General features: G+C 38.2%; 2 protein-coding genes across 5 annotated transcripts in view; both read left to right on the top strand.

Annotated features, from left to right (window-relative positions):
* The window catches only part of LOC137282102 (uro-adherence factor A-like), a 390,886-nt gene that overhangs the window by 9,216 nt on the left and 359,967 nt on the right, over positions 1-21,703 (top strand). The window lies entirely within an intron of this gene.
* LOC137281884 (FERM, ARHGEF and pleckstrin domain-containing protein 2-like) overlaps positions 1-21,703 on the top strand; it is a 130,553-nt gene that overhangs the window by 100,450 nt on the left and 8,400 nt on the right. For all 4 annotated transcript variants that reach the window (XM_067813574.1, XM_067813573.1, XM_067813571.1 and 1 more), the window contains 16 exons: positions 8,376-8,583; positions 9,283-9,562; positions 10,086-10,175; positions 10,419-10,552; positions 10,928-11,012; positions 13,989-14,175; positions 14,658-14,708; positions 15,190-15,248; positions 16,203-16,274; positions 16,880-16,948; positions 17,451-17,540; positions 17,839-17,924; positions 18,590-18,699; positions 19,467-19,633; positions 20,365-20,472; positions 20,724-20,875. In XM_067813574.1, the coding sequence (XP_067669675.1) occupies positions 8,376-8,583; positions 9,283-9,562; positions 10,086-10,175; positions 10,419-10,552; positions 10,928-11,012; positions 13,989-14,175; positions 14,658-14,708; positions 15,190-15,248; positions 16,203-16,274; positions 16,880-16,948; positions 17,451-17,540; positions 17,839-17,924; positions 18,590-18,699; positions 19,467-19,633; positions 20,365-20,472; positions 20,724-20,875 (1,948 nt within the window). The remainder of the gene's footprint in view (positions 1-8,375; positions 8,584-9,282; positions 9,563-10,085; positions 10,176-10,418; positions 10,553-10,927; positions 11,013-13,988; positions 14,176-14,657; positions 14,709-15,189; positions 15,249-16,202; positions 16,275-16,879; positions 16,949-17,450; positions 17,541-17,838; positions 17,925-18,589; positions 18,700-19,466; positions 19,634-20,364; positions 20,473-20,723; positions 20,876-21,703) is intronic.

Raw genomic sequence — 21,703 nt, 5'->3', positions numbered from 1 at the left:
GATTGTTTCATGAAATTTGCACTTTTAGATAGAGATAAACCTGAATCTGTGTCCACGTTGTGTTTCCCTCGAAACTAATGTTATGACTTGATGTTGTTCTCTCCAGTGTGTTAGAAGTGACTTTAATATTATTGAGATGCTACATACCTATGTTATGCTGTTTTCATTCTAATGTTTGATTTAATCCTTGTTATGTTTTGGCGCGAAATATTCCAGTTATATGTGGACTACATTTTTTTAGATTTTATACAAATTCTGTGAAAGTACATCATGTTTTGTGTCGTCATACAAATAGTATCTCCCATCGATGCTGTGGCAACATGAGATTGAAAGAGCAAATGTGACAGTTTTCTGTTCATTTCATTATTGCAAATAATCTCGGATTTCTCACGGAGGAAGGGTTAACGCAACTGCTTATTCTGATGTGATAAAAAGAGATGAGCGTTAACCCTTTCTTAGCCCACTTCTGTGAATAATTATGAAAATTACTGGGTTAAGTGGCTTAGATTTCGAGGAAATTGTACATTGCTAAATGTTGCACTTAGAATGAAATCAATAAAGAAAATCAATTTATAGAAAATATGTCAGTATTTTGTTTTCTGTCTGTATCAGTAAACATCATAGTTAACCCTTTCACTGACTGGACAATGCATTTCCTTCTTTCATTGTACTCAAAAACTTGGGGTGATCAATGTTGTGCCTTTAGATGTTTTGTGTAAATAATTATTTATGACAACCGTTTTATATTTGATAGAAAGTGTGTAGGAACAATATTTATGTCTTATGCATGAAAGAAGGGAATTCATTGCAAAAGATCTTTGTCAGGAATTTGGCAAGACATCAACAGACATATCACATGTTGGCTTGTCGTTCTGTATGTCAAGATGGTGTATATTACCACCCATTCTAATTTAATCCCGCTAGGGAAATATTCTCATATGCTTCTGAGGAAATAGCAGTGTATCCTATGCTCAATGAAAACATGGCGTGATGAGCTAAATGCATGATCAACAAAACATTGAAAGCAGGTTCCAGCTTTAACAAGCATCGTGCCGCCATGATTGATTATTTTTAACTCGCTGACTTCAGCTACTGGCTAATTATGTGACGACTTTATTTTCTAGTACAGAAGTGTTACTGTGAGCATGTCGACCTTGGTTGTGATTTACTTGGTTCTCTCCCTGTCTCAAATTATCGACCAAAAATTGTCTGGGATTTTTATTTTATTTCCACCATTCTCATTTGTAATGTGATTGGTTGTTGAATAGTCTGGTTCATTTTGATTGGCTGACAAATTACTGCATGCTGGCATTATACGTTGATGAAGTGTGTTCTTTTTGGTTGATATGTATTCATATTCTGTTTCTTCTGCCTTTTTGTGCAAATCATCGGACAACTTTGCTGTTGGGGGATATTGATTTCAGGCTTGTGGGCATGATCTATGTATATGTGTAGGGGATGTTGGAGGGTTATAATGACGAGTCTCCGGTGGAAACACAGCCAGGCAGTGATAATTGCCTCCCTTGGTCAGGCCGGGATCTGCTAATGCAGGTTTGCTGGTTTGTGACTGCAACAACTAACAGGTTATATTATCTGCCATCCATCGCAAGTATCAAGGGGGCAAGGGGCCTAATATGCCACAATTACTTCCCCTTGGTCATACAAGGATATGCTGGTTATAACCACATGATTATGATCCTTGATCTGTTAGCACAGCTCACAATGTCTGCTTCTACTTCGACCTCAACCAAGCACATTTTTTATGCAAAGTAAACTCATATGCTCATTATTGATGATTCATCTTGGCAATTAGGAATAAGATCAACACATCTAACACATATCCATGTCTCAAGGGGCCACAAATAGGTTATGTTTCACCTCAAGCTGGAATTCTCAAAGGGCTTGTTAAAGCTAGAAATACACCTTTATCTCTTCTCAAGCAGACCTTTGACATGGGCTGGGTATTCATTTCAAACATGTCATGGAGTTATTGAAAGCAGAGAATAATCTTCATCAAAACATGACTCATGCCATGGAAGTAGTCCCAAGGGGCCCTGATAGGGTTGTGGATTACATTCTCATACCTACAGCTTGCCCTGTTTGTACCCATGGTAACTGTTCGCAACACACATTGTTATATAAGCAAGGCAATAACGCAGGATGGTGCCATGTTCAAACAGCGGACTGGAGGAATAAATCTACATCTCATTCTATTTCTCATTTGACATAGACAGTGTGGGGACTTGTCTCCTAAAAAGAAAAAAACAATTGACTGCCTTTATTTGTACATTCTATATAAATGGTACATATATAATGAGGCTGCAGGACATTAGAACATTTATTAAGAAATGCTATGAATACATAAAGCTTGAATACCAATTATTGCAAATGTTTTTTTATTTTACATTTCTGCTGAAAAGATATACATTCAAGTCTTGTTAATTCGACATCATATCGTTTGTTGCACTGCAAACTATCAGATTGACAAGGATGTTGGACTAAGGAAATGAGACTAAGTTACGTTTATTCAATTTGTCATCAACAAAAGCATCGGATTAACATGACTTGACTTTACAAAAATTAATAGCTGAATGTATTTTCATATATAAAATATCACAGGTGATAACCTCACTTATATAATGTCATTCTTAAGCAATATTTCACAAATTATCATTCTTTAAGCAACTGTTGAACCCAGTGAGTAAACAAAGCCTGACTGAACTGCCCCAATTAATGACATATTGCAAACCGAGTTGCTGCCATTTGTTTTTACAAGTCACTCCAACAGATCTTTACTTACACTTAAGTTACCTGGTCTAAGGTTGAAAGTACAGTACAGATATTGTTTATACACACATTTATGCTCGTCAAAAAACATATCGCAGTCTCATATTGCAAATTTCTTTTGTGAGCAGTTGGACAGGTGAAAACATTAAGTATTCTTCCAGATTTCAACTTTACCTTGAGAATTTTACACAACTCTATAACTCTCTTAATGTTCCAAATCTTGGGCTGTAAAAAAGAATTTGTAGGTGAGAAGCAACAACATCGTGAGTCACCCAGCCCCAGATACATAGTGAAGGTCATTGCCAGTATTCGGCAGTGGGAATTTCTTTTCAGTTATTAATATTTTCATCCACCTGCACATTGCAACTGGTACATTTTGTTTGGAGGTGCCAAAATTTTCCATATATGATAGCAGCAGTAGAAGTAGTAGTGGTATTATTTGGATCATAATTATTAGAAGTAATTAATCACTCTGTGAGGTGATGTATTATTTTGACTGGTCTTTGATTAATTGATTTCAGTGAAGGTCACAAATGCTTTCAAGGTCAAAAATAGTTTGAAGGTCAGAAATAATTTCAAGGCCACTTTATCGCCACTGGTCAAAATGTCAATTTATGACCATCAAACACATCTGCTTTCTCCAAATATTCAAGATCACTTTCTTCTCCACTGCAATTGTAATCAGAAATTGTCCTGATGAGTACATTCAAGAACTCCAATTCACCGTAAGGCATAGAATACAACATCTTACATCCACCCACCTTACGAAGCTGCCAAGTCTCGCAGCAAGTGTGGCGACAGCCTACAGACATGATTGATGCTGGGTCTCCATGAAGAACTCTGACAAGTCACATGTAGGATAGGGGACAGACATTTGTACAAATTAATTGGAGCAGAGAGCAGAGCAGAAGACATTTAATAAAACTTGACGTCAATCAGGCCACTGGCAGCATTCCAGCACCAGTCTGATAGGGAAAGAGGACATAGAGTTGGCATAGAGATTCTTCAAACAGTCCCTGGAGGGCCAATTGATTACATGTGCTCATTATTTTCAGTTAATGTACCAGGTATTCAAGGAAATCCTAAACGTGCAGTCACTCCTCTTCATTCTTCTGAGACCGGAGTTGAACATTGCTAATAGCAACATAAATCAATATTAACTCACCCATGCAGTTTGGTCATGTGGATAGAGCACCCGTCCTGAGTGCGGAAGGTTAGCTGGTTCAGTCCAAGGCTGCATCATACCACCTATATGAAGATATGGTACTTATTGTTTCCTTGCCTGATACACATTAAAGGGAGACAACGATGATTGGTATTTCAGTGGTCTAGCACAGAAGAATCCAGCAGTTGTCTGTACTAACACAGGCCATTACACTCAAACACACATTAATGCACATCGTAAAAATAAAAACGTCTTGAATGAGACATCTGAAGATATGGTACTTATTGTTTCCTTGCCTGGTGCACATTAAAGGGAGACAACGATGATTGGGTATTTCAGTGGTCTAGCACAGAAGAATCCAGCAGTTGTCTGTACTAACACAGGCCATTACACTCAAACACACATTAATGCACATCGTAAAAATAAAAACATCTTGAATGAGACATCTGACCCAGTTCATGTCACCTTATTTATAGTATAATCATGATTATTTTATCAGTATTCTCAACAATTAACACTCCAAAAACATGCTGATTGTAGCTTAAATCGATTAGGTTATTAGTTAAATACCAGTACAATTACCTCCTAACTTGCCCAAAAGAGTCTTTCAAGTTCTCTCTTTACAACCTTGTACTCATCTATCAGGTAAATGTGAGATCTGGTATAGGAACATTGACGAAATACTAAGTCTTACTCAAGACATCTAGATGTTGGTTCATGCAACTAAAACAAAGCCATGTTAGTGTATACTAGTGACCTACAACTGAACCACATTAGTTGATACTATGCACCTAACAACTGATCTACTTTGATTCTAAAAGTTGAGTCAGTAATGAAGCATACAACTTATTTTTTATGTCACAGATTGGTACAAAATATTTTCCAAATTCAAGAATTCATGTAACTTATGTGTTCCAACATTGAGCTTGTACAGGTTTCAATAAAGATGACACTACAAAACGTACACACCCACACACACATCTCAAATATTTTGCCTTTGCATGTTTGACATTATCTTACTGCACCCAACATGAAATATGTTGTAGGAGAGTACAATCTCAGTGTGCTGTATGCATTCACACATGTAGTGTTCCCATCTGAAACACGTGTATAAACATTATCTCTTCAGCTGCATCAGCTTGTGCAGATGGACGATAACCCAAGGAACTGAATTACCGTATTTCCTCTGTTAAAAGCTATCACATGCTGTGTCTTTCAAGAATAATTTCAGTATATAAAATAAGGCCTGTCCTATCACCCAAGACAGGCCAGATTTCCTAACAGACTGTCTAAATTTACAGCTAGCCAGCCTGATGGTCTGGTACAATTTTAGAAAACATGTTCTATACATCAGAATAATTTTCTTGGAATGTCCGGTCTGGTTAAATCCATTTTGGAGTGGTCACTTTACTAGCCCTTATGTCCTACTGGGTTTTTAGCTTACTTCATACACTGAGCAAGTCATGCCTCATTATGATACCAAATCTTGTGAAATGTGAAATTTTTGTAATGAAGAACAACCTTTTGACATGCTGACATCAAATGGACACCAAGTTAGTGTAACTTATCAACAGATTCTAGTAGGCTTTGGGAATTTGAACCTACACCCACAGAGTCAGGCATGTATTGCCAGTACACAAAGTCAAACATCGAGCCCACTCTCTGAGGCTTTCACAAAAATATTCATGGCCAAGTCAGTGTTTTTTGTTAAATTCTCACATACCTGGATATATTATAGAGGAAATACAGAAGAGCTAGCTTCTAAGTTTGACATTTTGAGAAGCACAATCCAGTGTATGTTTGTTTCGGACGGACGCGCACAGAATGGTTGGTTTGAACCTGCATGGATTTCTTTTGATATGGAGTAATAATACACAGGGCTTTCTCCAGTGTGTGTTGATAAGAAATAATGTTTTCTCGAAGAGAGAAAAACATCGCAACATTTAAGTTATTCTTTCTTTATGCAGTCTGACATTTGAAGGGTTAGGAAAAGTTGTTAGGGGAACAGCAGAGGTTGATCTGGAAGATTGTCTGCATAGCAAATTGTTGAGTTTACATTGTTCGACACACCTGGCCACGTTACAAGAGTAATGTGTTTACTGCAGAGTTCAGTTTAGTTTCGTAGGCTGAGTTTACATTTGACATATCCAACTGCACAGTCATTTAGGGAAGCAAGGAGCCACTTGAAATTTTTACTGTCTTGGTTAAAAAAATGCACCAAAGCTGAAAAATGAAACACAATTCCATTAACCAACTTATCTAAATAAATGCATGGTTCACCACAAATCAGCACAAGCAAAAATATCACATTTTACAACCATATTCAGTAAGAGCAGGACAGTGTTATATCAATCTTTAAACCTTGTACAAGTACAATAATTCAAAGTCAGTGGCAATTCTGGGACAATCAACAGTTCACAGTTTCCTTCACATAGTATACAGTAGTTGAAGATTTAGTTGAAAACCAGATGTTTCAAACAGTTGCACATGTCGACATCTCCATCTGCTGCTTTAATGTTGAACAAAATCAAATATTTTCCCCTTGACTTCTGTAGTAATGTTTTCAGATAACTAAGTCACCAACAGATGTTACATGTACCATCTGGCCTTAAAGCAGCAATGAAAATATAGAAATGACTACCTCAGCCAGCCCTTATTCCAGGAAGCTAACCAGACCAACCCAAGTTCCGCACAAAACGTCATCCACTTTAGAATATATGTGGTCACATTCAGTATAATTCATCCTGCTAAAAAGACAGCTTTAAATGCTGAAACAACATTGTAAATGTTACTTACCTGATGGATGTACATTGAAAAAACACTAAAATCTTGCACAAAATCATCCAATCACAGTCTGCTGTTACCTGAGGGTGTCCGGGTGTAATAGCCTTCTCCCTAGGCAATCTGTCTTTCTGTTCTTATTATGGGAATAATGTATCTAAGAATACTCAAAGATAAGTCCAGTATGGTGTTCAAGTCCTGTTTATTCTTCGAATGAATTTTCACATAAATGGCCTCAGATATTACCTAGTTCCCAACATTGATTCACAAACTTCCTGGGAGAAACCCACATGGGTACAATGTGTCAGGCCCATTTTCTGGTGTCCCCCGCCATGATATCGCTGGAATATTGCTAAAAGCGGCATAAAACCAAACTCACTCACTCACTCACTCACACTCCTGGAAGAACTTGTTGGTTTCTTGTACATCTCCTAAAACGGACCGATGAACTGCAAATTTTATCATTGTACAAAACTGCCACATAACTATAAATAGTGCACATTATAATTTACTAATATCCAAGAGCTTTCTTATATTTGAACCTTTTTCTGGACTCAACCAAAAAAGTAATCATTTAAAAAAATTTAAGTTGTTATCCATTGCAGCAGGGTGAAACCACAGAGGTGGAACAGCCACTATCTCATCGTTCACAAGATACACATGCCTGATGAAAAATGTTGAATGCTGATGTGAAACAGTTGATGATTAAAGTGTACGATTTTGTCTGTGCTGAAGCTGAAAGGGACAAACCATGCCATTAATAATTTCCGTAAGCAGGCATCAAAAGTTTTAGGAGTATCAGAGGAGGATTTAGATTGAAGGATTTCATCTGCTGATCAGGTTGCCTTGAACAAATGTGGATCAGTTGTAGGGCCATTGGCATTACATTTCTTGCATCACCCAACGCATATGATAAACATTTGATCTCTATTTAGAGGCCATTATGGAATGTACAAACTGTATACACATTCCTGAACTTTTCGACTGCTTGTGAAAAATGACAGGGCCTCTATAAAGGTTATCAAATAGGAAATCCTCACACAAATTCCATGTTTGTTTGATTATCCATATAATTTTTCCCTGTTATTAATGCCCAAAATATTGATACCATTTTGAGCCTGATTCAGATCATGCCATGTATCAAAAAGCCATCCAATCAGACAACACTCAAAAACAAAATACATTTTGTGCAGGGTTAGTGATAACAAAGATTGTCATGCGACTTCAGCGCAGAACAGTGAATAGGTTCAGGGTTTGAAGAATGTGTTACTCTGGATGATTGAGGCACACCACTGAGAGGATCAATGTCAAGGTCACTCTGAGTCAATAATTTGAAATGGTTGCTTGGCAAGCAATCTGCCCCAACAGTCAGTATATCTGTATCTGCTGAGTGACCTGGACTTTCATTTTTCCTGGAATTGAAGCGAGAACTGTCTGCATATGAACAGAAGTTTCCACTCAGTCATTTTGAACATGTTGCTGATAGTTCTTTTAACTGGGAACTATAGCCATCCTCACCCCAAAAAGCCATTACAGCACAATCAGACGATCTGCTTCCCTTGGTTGGTAAGACTAAGCGGCGGTTACTGTGTTGAAGCAAGTCTTTGATTTTGAATCTTAAATGTCTGCTGTTCTGTTCCAGTTGATTCTCCAAGACTCTATCACCCATCCAGCTCTCCATCAGGGTTCAAAGTCATGGACCGAAAGTTTTCAGCCCCAGTTATTGGGTCAAAGGACATATGCCAGAGTATAGAAGATGAACACCGCCTGTCCCGATGCCCTGAAGTGGAGAACATTCCAGAGGTCGTGCAGGAGGACGACCTTAATCTCAGTCCTCCCAACAGATTGAGGTAAGGCGCTAGAATCTCACAGATTTGAAGATTCTGTGCACATGGCTGCTGGGTACACAGTGTGTTTTGCAAGATCTAATATTTCTTGCTTTATGGGTCTGCCAGTCATATTCTTTCTGGAATAAGAAAAAAATACTAATATATTTTCCTCACTCAATAGATAAAATCCTAATGCTTTATAGAACAAAACTGTAAACTTACAATAAGCGTTTTTAAATGTAATTTAGCCCATATACACTTCATCGGTTGCCAGAAGTGAAATACATTTGGTATTTGGAAGGAATATTATATTTACTGGTGATTCTATTTAAGAAATAAAATTGGTCTGACCTTGTTGTATGTTACATATGACCCTGATTGCCCATATGTCGTGATATGCCATCCGTTCACCACTAACAGTATGAAATCTGGTCATGACAGGATTAAAATCACTCACATTAGTCATGTTACAGACACAAAGCCAACATTAAGTGTGTGTCCCACTATGATTTTTCTGGAGAGTGTGAGTGAGTTTGTATTTGTTCAGTGAGATTTGATTGACAACATCAGACATGGTCTCCACACATTGTTCCATTGTGGTGAATCAAATCCTAGTCTACGGCACAACTAGCGAATGCTTTCACCACTGAACTGACCCACAACCCAAAATAACAAAGTGTATGCGAGTGATCCATCAGAAATCATCTTTGTATGTTTCAGTCTAATGCGAGGCACAAATGCTACTACCAGTTCTCCAACAACTGAGAGAAATGAAACCCTTCCTTCACCATTGTCCCCATCTCCACCACCTCCTCCCCCACCTCCCATCCTGGATGAGAGTGACTACCCCCTCACACCTCCGTCCAAGAACAAGAAGTCCTACATGCACGCAGCATCAACAGTGAGCACCTCCAGCTTTGGCATCCCTAGCAACATCTCCACATTGTCCACATCCAAGTCTGAGGACCACGAAGACATCGACACAAAGAAGAAGGTCAAGGTTAGTTCAGCAGGAATTATGTTAAAATTCAACATAGCATCAACATTGTCTCCGCCTCAGTTGTCATTGACATCTACCCTGTGACCTCACAATAGTCGTACCATTTGCTGAGGGTCAGCTGCCACATTTCATTGTTCAGAGTTGTCTCCCTTGGACATGCCAGAAACTTCAAGTCACTGTATGAGAAGCTTTAAAGAATATCATACTGCAGCTGTGACATGCACTGTTACTGTATGTAGTTATCAAGGAGGTAACTGGATTGTTCTATTCATAGTATTGCAGCATTTCACTGCTGGGGCTTTGTGTTCAAGATGTGGCATATTTGTCAATATTATGGGGTTTTTTTTCAAAAATGGAAACAAAGGCAGAAACATTAATTATATATAATACAAAATGATATGATATATGTCACGTATATATCATACAGACATGCAAAATATTTCATATACATGCCATTGTATATGTATATATATATACCACATTCGACATTGATACAAGAGGTATATCCCATCTGTACTTGTAGCGCCACCCAGTGGACAGTTCCTACTACATTGCCAAGGAGCTGCTGATGACGGAACGGACGTACAAAAAGGATCTGGAGCTCATCTGTGTGGTAAGTCACCATCAAACCATTTGGAAAGAGTCAAAGAGAGCATATGCTCAGTTGAATGAAATACATGTTGTTTCAATGTGTGAACTCTATTTATCTTTGCTTTAATATGATAAGTGGTGCATACAATGTCCGAAGAAGCTTTGAGCTCATATGTTTGTATCTAGCAAAAGCCCAGTGGAGGATGACGTTGATCAGTTTTAGTGCCAGAACGTCTGTATTGTTGATGTTATGTCACTGTTCCAGTGGTTCCGCAATGCTCTCAGTGGCGACACGATGATCCTCAACTCCATGGTGGAGCTTGTGTTCTCCTACCTCGACCCTATCTATGAGTTCCACTGCAGCTTCCTGAAGGATGTGGACCAGAGACTGTCAATGTGGTCAGTGACTGTCAAGTGTCATGATATTGCTGATATCAGAGATACAATACCTGATGTTTCCTTGATATTGATGAGATGCCCTGATATTAGTCATATTTCTCTAATTGATGCATCCTAATACAGCTCACATTTAACTGATACAACAGACATTCTGTTGTATTTCATGTTTCCCTGAGGGGTGTTTGGGTAGTCAAGTGGTTAAAACGTTTGATCGTCATGCCAAAGGCCTCTTTTCAGTTCCCCATATTGGCATGTGTGAAGCCCATTTGTGGTGTGCCTGGCCATAAACCTTGTAAAACTAGACTCACTCACTAATATTATCTTATATTTCCTAGATACATGTGTGATATATATATGAGTATATTCCTGCTGCAGGGAAGGAAAATCCAATGCTCACCAGAACGGGGACTACCAGAGAATCGGAGACATTGTCCTCAATGCTCTAGTCGTGGCAGAAGAGGTGACTCTATAACTTTTCCAAATTACTTCAGATACTCTAATGATCATTTAGCTGAGAGTCTGTGTCGCTTTGCCTCATGTCTGTGTGTGTGTAGTTTCCTGGGGTCATAGTGCTAGCCAGCTGAGATACATGCCCCAGTTACAATACCCTTGCCACACAGGCACAATGTAATGACTCCAAGGAAATTAGTACTTTTTTTGATTTCTTAATGCAGAGTACAAGGCATGGAAATAACAAGTATCATGTTTAATATTGGCTTTGGTTTGTATGTGGCCGAGGATCAGATCAGGGAGACACTTACATGGAGATGATACGAAATCAGATCAGGGAGACACTTACATGGAGATGATACGAAATCAGATCAGGGAGACACTTACATGGAGATGATACGAAATCAGATCAGGGAGACACTTACATGGAGATGATACGAAATCAGATCAGGGAGACACTTACATGGAGATGATACGAAATCAGATCAGGGAGACACTTACATGGAGATGATACGAAATCAGATCAGGGAGACACTTACGTGGAGATGATACGAAATCAGATCAGGGAGACACTTACATGGAGATGATACGAAATCAGATCATGGAGACACATGGAGATGATACGAAATCAGATCAGGGAGACACTTACATGGAGATGATACAAAATCAGATCAGGGAGACACTTACATGGAGATGATACAAAATCAGATCAGGGAGACACTTACATGGAGATGATACGAAATCAGATCAGGGAGACACTTACATGGAGATGATACGAAATCAGATCATGGAAACACTTACATGGAGATGATACGAAATCAGATCAGGGAGACACTTACATGGAGATGATACGAAATCAGATCATGGAGACACTTACTTGGAGATGATACGAAATCAGATCAGGGAGACACTTACATAGAAATGATACGAAATCAGATCAGGGAGACACTTACATGGAGATGATACGAAATCAGATCATGGAGACACTTACATAGAAATGATACGAAATCAGATCAGGGAGACACTTACATAGAAATGATATGAAATCAGATCATGGAAACACTTACATAGAAATGATACGAAATCAGATCAGGGAGACACTTACATAGAAATGATACGAAATCAGATCATGGAGACACTTACATAGAGATGATACGAAATCAGATCATGGAGACACTTACTTGGAGATGATACGAAATCAGATCAGGGAGACACTTACATAGAGATGATACAAAATCAGATCAGATCAGATCATGGAGACACTTGGAGATGATACGAAATCAGATCATGGAGACACTTACGTGGAGATGATACGAAATCAGATCATGGAGACACTTACATAGAGATGATACGAAATCAGATCATGGAAACACTTACATAGAAATGATATGAAATCAGATTAGGGAGACACTTACATAGAAATGATACGAAATCAGATCAGGGAGACACTTACATAGAAATGATACGAAATCAGATCATGGAGACACTTACATAGAGATGATACGAAATCAGATCAGGGAGACACTTACATGGAGATGATACGAAATCAGATCAGGGAGACACTTACATAGAGATGATACGAAATCAGATCATGGAGACACTTACTTGGAGATGATACGAAATCAGATCAGGGAGACACTTACATAGAGATGATACAAAATCAGATCAGATCAGATCATGGAGACACTTGGAGATGATACGAAATCAGATCATGGAGACACTTACATAGAGATGATACAAAATCAGATCATGGAAACACTTACATAGAAATGATACGAAATCAGATCAGGGAGACACTTACATAGAAATGATACGAAATCAGATCAGGGAGACACTTACATAGAGATGATACGAAATCAGATCAGGGAGACACTTACATAGAGATGATACGAAATCAGATCAGGGAGACACTTACATGGAGATGATACGAAATCAGATCAGGGAGACACTTACATAGAAATGATACGAAATCAGATCAGGGAGACACTTACTTGGAGATGATACGAAATCAGATCAGGGAGACACTTACATAGAAATGATACAAAATCAGATCAGGGAGACACTTACATAGAAATGATACGAAATCAGATCAGGGAGACACTTACATAGAAATGATATGAAATCAGATCATGGAAACACTTACATAGAAATGATACGAAATCAGATCAGGGAGACACTTACATAGAGATGATACGAAATCAGATCAGGGAGACACTTACATAGAAATGATACGAAATCAGATCAGGGAGACACTTACATAGAGATGATACAAAATCAGATCAGATCAGATCATGGAGACACTTGGAGATGATACGAAATCAGATCATGGAGACACTTACTTGGAGATGATATGAAATCAGATCAGGGAGACACTTACTTGGAGATGATACAAAATCAGATCAGGGAGACACTTACATAGAGATGATATGAAATCAGATCAGGGAGACACTTACTTGGAGATGATACAAAATCAGATCAGATCAGATCATGGAGACACTTGGAGATGATACGAAATCAGATCATGGAGACACTTACTTGGAGATGATACGAAATCAGATCTGATCAGATCATGGAGACACTTACTTGGAGATGATTCAAAATCAGATCTGATCAGATCAGGGAGACACTTACATTTAGATGATACAAAATCATGTTGCCGTTCTAGTGTTCTCCTCCATCTTTAAAAATAAGTCTTGCCTGCTTTAATCAGTAAAAACATATCATTGAGAATGCTGTCTGTTCAGTTTAATTTTAACGAAAACAAGAGATTTCACCCCCGGCCAAGATTTTGACACATCTCATCAACTGGTGTGTTTCGTGTTGAACGTTTAGTTGTCACTGCACCCATGTGAATGAGAAATCTTAAGCGATATTTTTTATTTTTAAAGATATGCAATTTTTTTCTAAAGTTGGTCTGTTGTTTTTATTGCACTCCACGTTGATGTGATCCTTATCTGACCTCTGACCTCTGACCTCTCTCCCACAGCTGTACTGCAACTACCTGGACCGACAGGAGGAGATTCTGTCGGAGGTGGAGACCAAGATGAGAAGAAACAGGAAGTTTGAGGAGTTGTACAAGGACTTTGAAGCACAGAAAGTATGTTACCTCCCCTTGAATACATTCTTCCTGAAACCTGGCCAGAGGTTGTTGCACTTCAAGCTGATATTAGAGAGTGAGTTGAAAATCATATAGCTGCATTTACTCAATAAACATGTAGCAATCATAAATTTAGTGGTTACTCAAATAATAATTTATAATAAATTGAAATTGTATCTTTAAACATACTTAGATGAGTGAATTGAGTAGGTGTTTATGCCTATTTTAGAAATGTTTCTGCCAGAGTCCTCCCAAAATTGGCTTTAATCATGGTATTTCAATGATTAACAATGAAAATGATTTCATAATTGAATAGTCATCATTGAAATTCCATTTTTATTTCAGAGAGCCTGGAAGTTATAAATAGTTGGTGATAAAATAAACATTTAGAATCAGTTAGGTTATGAAGTCTTTGGTTAAAAGTTTTTGAAACACCCATAAAATATCCTATTACTTGATAGTATGATAACTTGATAGTTTCACCCTGAGGAATAACTGCATATTATTCTGTGTTGATGTGTTAAATGTTCTGTGATGAGAGAAATATACATATTTCAGAACTTGTGAAGCACTATTCCCTCAACCATGCTGATTTAGATGATTGTACAGGTCAGTAAAATTTGGTTGCAAATGATTGTAAAGTTCTGTTTGAGTTTAGTTCTAACGCCACTCAGCAATTTTCTATCTATAAGGCAGCAGTCTGTAAATAATTCAGTCTGGACTACACAATCTAGTGATAAATTGCATGACCATCGATCTACACAACTGAGAACCAATGGCGTGGCAACCAAGTCAGTCAGTCTGACCACTGGATCCTGTTAGTCGCCTCTTACGCCAAGGATTTACAAATTCATGTTGCTATTGTTACAACAAGCATTGACTGCTTAAGACCAAATCTAACCTGGATTTGCATGGGTTGTAAACTTGTGTTTAACTCAATCATAATGATTGTAGAGTGCTAAATATGTGTCAGGGATTGTAGACTTGTGTTGAAGGCTAATGAAAATTATTTGTTAGCACATAATTATAGGGTAAAACATGTTAGTATTTCAAGATCGTGCTCAGATCAGTGTTTGTTTGTTGTCAACAGAAGCTTTAGCCAAAGTCACGGAAATAACAACGTCATACAAGGACAAGTTGAAGCGAGTGGTAAGTTACTGCTTCCAGATATTGGCTGTTCGAAACCTGTTTAATGCCGCAAACTGTCTAAAATATGTTTTGTAATGATTGATACAATTTTTTCATAGATGCAATTTTTCAAATAAATTCTCACAACCAGGACAGACTAAGCCCCAGCAGTCAGTTAGCTGAATGTCAATTTGTCTCTCCTGCATGCATTGCTGCTTGTAACCATCACTGGAGTATCTAATCAGGACATACTTCCTTTCAGAATACTAACCTGTGTCTAGCTTTAACAACCATTGTCTGAATAGAATGACAAACTGCACAGAGTTGTGTCCCTTTGATGCTAGGATCTACCAGTTAAGATTCTTGAAGTTACACCACACCAAATGTTTTCCCATAGACTTCAAGTAACTCTATATTTTAAAAATAAAATATCCAGTCTACTCCTATGTACATGGAATGGCTGTTGATAAAGTCTGGCCTCTAAACTACAATGTAACACATGTTCTGTCCATCTTGTCCAGCTAATTTTCTGAGCACTGGAAGCAGAACACATCAACCCTCCATTCCATACCAAATGTGACCTACTCGAAAATATCTGTGCACACATAAGCATAAGTCATTGTGATGAAAATGACAGCACTGAATACTTTAAATTGTGGTCAGTTTTAATTACTGGATGGATGTGCTTTTAACAGCTAAACATCTTACACTATTTCATCCAATCACAGCTGTCACAGGTATCTGTCCCTTTGAGTTGTTTCCATACGGTCCTAGCTCGGGGAGCATGGGATTCTGATATATAGTGTAGTAGAAACTTCAATCCTATTGAGTTTTGAAGCTCCAATAAAACATAATATTATTTTAATGAGGTAATACCAGAAATAAAAATATCCTATTTGTACATTTACCAGAATTTCTGTTATTTTTAATTAATTAATGGGTTTTTTATTGTTTTTTGTTGTTTTGTTTTTTCAGGAAAACCTTCAGAAGATGATAGAACTACAGCGCGACCTTGTTGGAATAGAGAACGTAGTGAATGCTGACAGGGTGAGTGGCCAAGGGTCATGGGTTAGACATATACTGATGGGAAGAAGTAAGGGAACAGAGATGAATTGCCTTCATTGCTCAGTGACGAGCAGAGGGGATATGAGTCAACTATGACGATATAAGCCACAACTTCACTGTTTAGTGTTGCATACAAGTGAGTGAGTGAGTTTAGATTTACGCCGCTGTTAGCAGAGTTCCAGCAATATCATGATGGCGTAGACATACGAAAGCCTTGTGATGAAGGGTTCAAATCAAAGATGGTTCACCCGACGTGAACATACATTTTTTCATGGGCAGCAGTAGTGTAGCTTCCCATGCCAAAGACCCAGGTCCAGTATCCCACAGTCTCTCACTAAATCAATGATTTTGTTACATCAATGTATTTCAGTATTTTTTATTTATCACACAACAGTAAAAACTAATTTACCTGTACCTAATTTACTGACCTTAAGGTTAGAAATCTATATGTGTGTACACACACACAAAGACACACATGCACACATTCATGTACATATCGCTGTGTCTGTACCAAGAAGTTATCGCAGTTTTGAGTCTGGAGAGGACTGAGTGTGGGATTGTGAAGAAGTGTATATTATTTATTGTAGGACTTCATCCGTGAGGGTTGCCTTCAAAAGTTTTCTCGGAAGGGTTACCAACAGAGGATGTTTTTCTTGGTGAGTTGTTTCATATTGGGGCTTGTAGTGAGTTTTTGTAATTTTAATGTCATGGTTTCATTAACATACTGTTTACCCTGCAACTAACCATAGGGTTAGGTTTTAAGATGGTAAAAGTGAACATGTAATTATTCATTATTTTATGCAAATTTTGTTAGTAGCTAAAGTAAGGAATACATGCAAAAAGAAATTTTGATGATTAATCAAATAAAGAGAATAAAGAGATAGACACCTTCTTTATTGCAGTGCATGCAACATTGTGTATCTAAAAAATATGTTCCTCTTCATAATACCAGCTTCTAAATGCCACTTAAGGAAATTAATTAAATACATGAACAATTTTTATTTTTAATAAGATTCCGTCCTGTCTATGCTGCATGAATATACAACTGATACTTGATAATGATGTTAGTACCAAAACAAAAATGTTGACACATTGTAGTAAAGAAGTTGACCATCCATAGAACTTCTTTTATCATGTTCTATGTGCTCTATTCTCCAGTTCTCCGATATGCTAGTCTACACCAGTCGGACAGCGACGTCGCTCCTGCAGTTCAAGGTCCATGGGCAGCTGCCGTTGAGAGGAATGATTGTAAGTGCTGAATGACATGGTACCACTGTCAACATTTGACCTCCATTTGGTGATAACTCTATCCATTATCTTCTGAAAGTGATGTTATTGAACTATCATTTTAGAGATGTTATACCACTATCCAACATCTTCCTTCAGGATTTACTTCTGTTCACCAGCCTCTTCAGAGTGTAGTGATGACTATTAGAAATCACTCACTCACTCACTCACTCAACCACTCAACCACTCAACCACCCTCTGAGTCAGTGCTTTACTAGGAGTCTTGGTGTTAAGGACATTGATGTTGTTGATGTTTCAGGTGGAAGAAACAGACCAGGGCAAGGTTGCTGTTCAGAACTGTTTTGCCATTTACGCTGGCAACAAATACATTCTTGTGGCAGCCAGGTAAGCTGAATCTTAGGTGTAACGCTGGCACATGGGTGGGATATGGGCTGTGGGGTAGCCTGATGGTTAAAGTGTCTGCTCACTACGCTCAAACCTGGGTTCCATTCTCCCACATTCCCATGCAAAGTATGAAGCCCATTTCTGGTGTGCCTCATCGTCATATTGCTGGAATATAGCTCAAAGTTGCATAAAACAGCACTCACTCACTCACTCACTCACATATGTGGGACATATGGTAGATGCCAGAAGCAGCAACAGCAACAACAAAAATAGACAGGCTGACTGTTTTCAGTCATACCTGTTGTAATGGCTGTTGCTGCCAATATATAATTGTTTACAAACCACTGTTTGAAAACTTATGTTTTACTGACTTAGAGACATTTACAGCAACGAGGAACATCATTCACTCACTTACCCAGGAGTCTCACTCACTAGGAGTAAAAGATGGTTAAAGCCTTTGGTCGTCACACCAATTTCCCTGGTTCGATTCCCCACATGGGTACAATGTCAGAAGTCCATTTCTGGTATCCCCCAACATATATTGCTAAAAGCGGTGTAAAACCATTCACTCACTAATTGTTTCCTTACTTACCCAGGAGTGTCACTCACTCACTCACTCACTCACTCACTCACCTAGATTAACCATGTTGATTGTTTTACAACAGTTGTCAGGAAGAGAAGGACAAGTGGATTGAGGACCTTAACGAGGCCATTTTGCAGTTCAAATCCAGGACAGATGACAAGTTGCAGTACGCCAGTCTTAAGTCCAGTGCAAGTTAGTACACACAATGTAGACCCACTTCTGATGACAACTAATATATTTTCTGTATCTTCTGAAAACAGTGCTATAGAAATATAGGATACAGTGCTCAAATGTGTAGAATTGATGCCAAAGAAATATTGTACATCAGAAAGGAGAGTAAATGAAATTTATGGAAAATAAATTAAATGAGGATACCTGAAAAAATAAACCTGAATGAATTGATATCTTATATTGCCATAAAAAATATAACTATTAAATTATATAAATCACTAATACTATTAAATGAAGATAGTTAGCAGATACTTCTTAGTGGTACTGCATGTGTAGCAGGGCGTAGCAGGGCGTAGCAGGGCGTGTAGTCATCCCACACGTGACATCCTTACCTTGTCAGCTTGCTGACAGGTTTAACATCTTTTGTCTTGTGGACAAGGCATCCGACTGCGGATCAGAAGGTCTGTTGTTCGAATTCCAGCACGGGACTGGGAAATTTTGTGGCCACTACACATGCCACACTAAATTTCTCTAATTGTACTACAAACAGTGTTCTTCATATTTATATTGATTATATTGCAGAATTTTCATTTTATTCATTCCACAAAGCTGCAGAAGATATCTCCTTTGGGAATTATCTGAAGTCAAAAACATACAACAGACATAGACTTTGTTCACACATGTTTATAAAGATTCAGTACTTTGGAATTTGTGTAGGCCTCAGTAAATCACTGCTGTGGATCTCGTTCAGTGTTGTCATGGATGTATTAGATTCTGTCTTATTGCAGGTTCTACAGAGAACATGGATGGCACAGAAAACCACACAGACGGAGAAAATGCCACTTCACCATCATCCCCTGAGAAAACCATTCAGCATCGAGCCAACACCACTATGCATGTCTGCTGGCATCGTAACACTAGCGTCAGCCAGCGGGACCATCAGAAGGCAGTCAAAGTACGTATAGCTGTCAGAGTTGCTTCCTGTCCTGGACAGTCAGTCAAGTGATATATTAAGGACAGATTAGATGGTTACACTGCCAGTTTGCTCTTACTGTGCATTCATTGACTCTGGTTCTTGATGTTTTAGTGAAGACAAAATCTGATTCCTCTGATTATTGTGCTTATGTAAAAAAACAGTAACCGATGCTTGTTGGAAGAGGTGACTAACGAGTCCTGGTAGTCGGGCCCGCTGACTTAGCTTGCATTAGTTCCCGTTTGCATTGATTGCTACTCATACCATTGATCATTAAATTGTGTGGTCCAGATATGATTTTTTTCTGACTGCTGCCATATTGCTGGAATATTGCTGACCGCAGCTTTAAATAACAAACAAAAGGAGACATTCTGCTTTAACTCTGGTCACCTACAATGGGTGCCAGGTAAAGCTGGATAATGGCGGAACTGGTACATGGATAGTAAATCTAAGTGAGGGAGTCAGTTTAGTTTTATGCTGCTTTTAGCTGTATTCCAGCGATGTTACATCAGGGAACACCAGAAATGTGCTTGTCATATTGTACCCATGTGGGGACTCGAACCTAGGTGTTTGGCATGATAAGTGAGTGTTTTACCCACAAGGCTACCTGTCTGCTCTGTCAGTAGTATCTTTGAACTGTTTCCACTCTATGTTGCCATGGTTTCCATTTATCTGACTGACAATTGACTGATTGTTTGTTGTCTGTCCATCAGAACCAACTCAGTGGCTATCTACTGCGCAAGTTCAAGAACAGCAATGGATGGCAAAAGCTGTGGGTTGTCTTCACAAACTTTTGTCTCTTCTTCTACAAGACGTACCAGGTGAGTTGAGTCACAAGCTTGGAGAAATCTATGCACACAAGATGGTGATGTCACAATATCTTGCTTACACCAACACATAGAAACAGTTGTTTGTTAACCATTGTATTATTTTGCACACAGTCAGTATATACGCCGATACTTTTTCAGGTTAATCTGAAAACATCGCTGTTTAAAAAAAGTTTCTTAAATATACCTTGTCTTTGTTATTTTATTTTGGACTGAGGTTTCATAACCTGTATCATATTTTACAGGATGACTTTCCACTGGCGAGTCTGCCGTTGTTAGGATACGCAGTGAACACACCTGAAGAAGAGGACGGGATTCACAAAGACCATGTGTTTAAGTTGCAGTTCAAAAACCATGTCTACTTCTTCCGTGCAGAGAGCGAGTATACATTTGCAAGGTATGCCTGCACAGATTATGTCGCCTTCTGGTAACTCAAAACTACTATTTTAAAAAATACATTCCAGTATTCTTCTGTTGTGAAAAATGTTTTCTTCATGATTTCCTTTCCTATGTCCAAATTCCTTTGTTTGTACAGCAGTGTTGTAAACTCCCCAAAATTTCAGGCAGACAATTGGTCTGGTAACTTTTGAATGGTCTGGTGCCTCTCAAAAGTTACCAGACCGGTTGGAAAGTTGCCAGTCCAGACTTTTCTCGATGGAGAAAAATCTGCCAAGGGAGGTAATAACATTGTTGAGCCAAGTTGTAGATGTGTCCAGGGTATAGTGGAGATTTATCGATGGAGATTTTTACCCTGGAGATATCGAGGATGAAATGACAATTTTTATACCCCTGATCTGAAAAGGTTTCATTTTCATATTTGTAATTCATCAAGAATTATCATGACTTACCTGTCTTGAACTCATGGAAGTTGTTCAACTAATTACTTTACAAGTATATAACGGATAAATTTATTTGAATAATAATAATGAATTATATTATTTTAATTGAATAATGACCTCTTTATATGTTGGAAATCATGGATATAGCATTTGTCAAGGATAGCGGTTATTGATTTTTTGCTCACATTTTTTGTGTCTTTACAATACTGAACAGCAAAAGAAATGCAAGTTTTGATAAAAGGAAATCTCATAACAGTAAGCGTTCATGTTTATGTCTTCTCTTTCAAAACTTGTCTCAAAACTTGCAAAAAAAACTAGAGTTGCGTTTCTTCTGTTGTTCAGTATACATATTGCCACAGCGTTAACAGCAGTGTTCCATTGTTTCT

This window comes from Haliotis asinina, chromosome 4 (genome assembly GCF_037392515.1).
Source record: "Haliotis asinina isolate JCU_RB_2024 chromosome 4, JCU_Hal_asi_v2, whole genome shotgun sequence".
Taxonomy (NCBI): domain Eukaryota; kingdom Metazoa; phylum Mollusca; class Gastropoda; order Lepetellida; family Haliotidae; genus Haliotis; species Haliotis asinina.
This window is presented reverse-complemented; position numbering and strand designations above follow the sequence as displayed.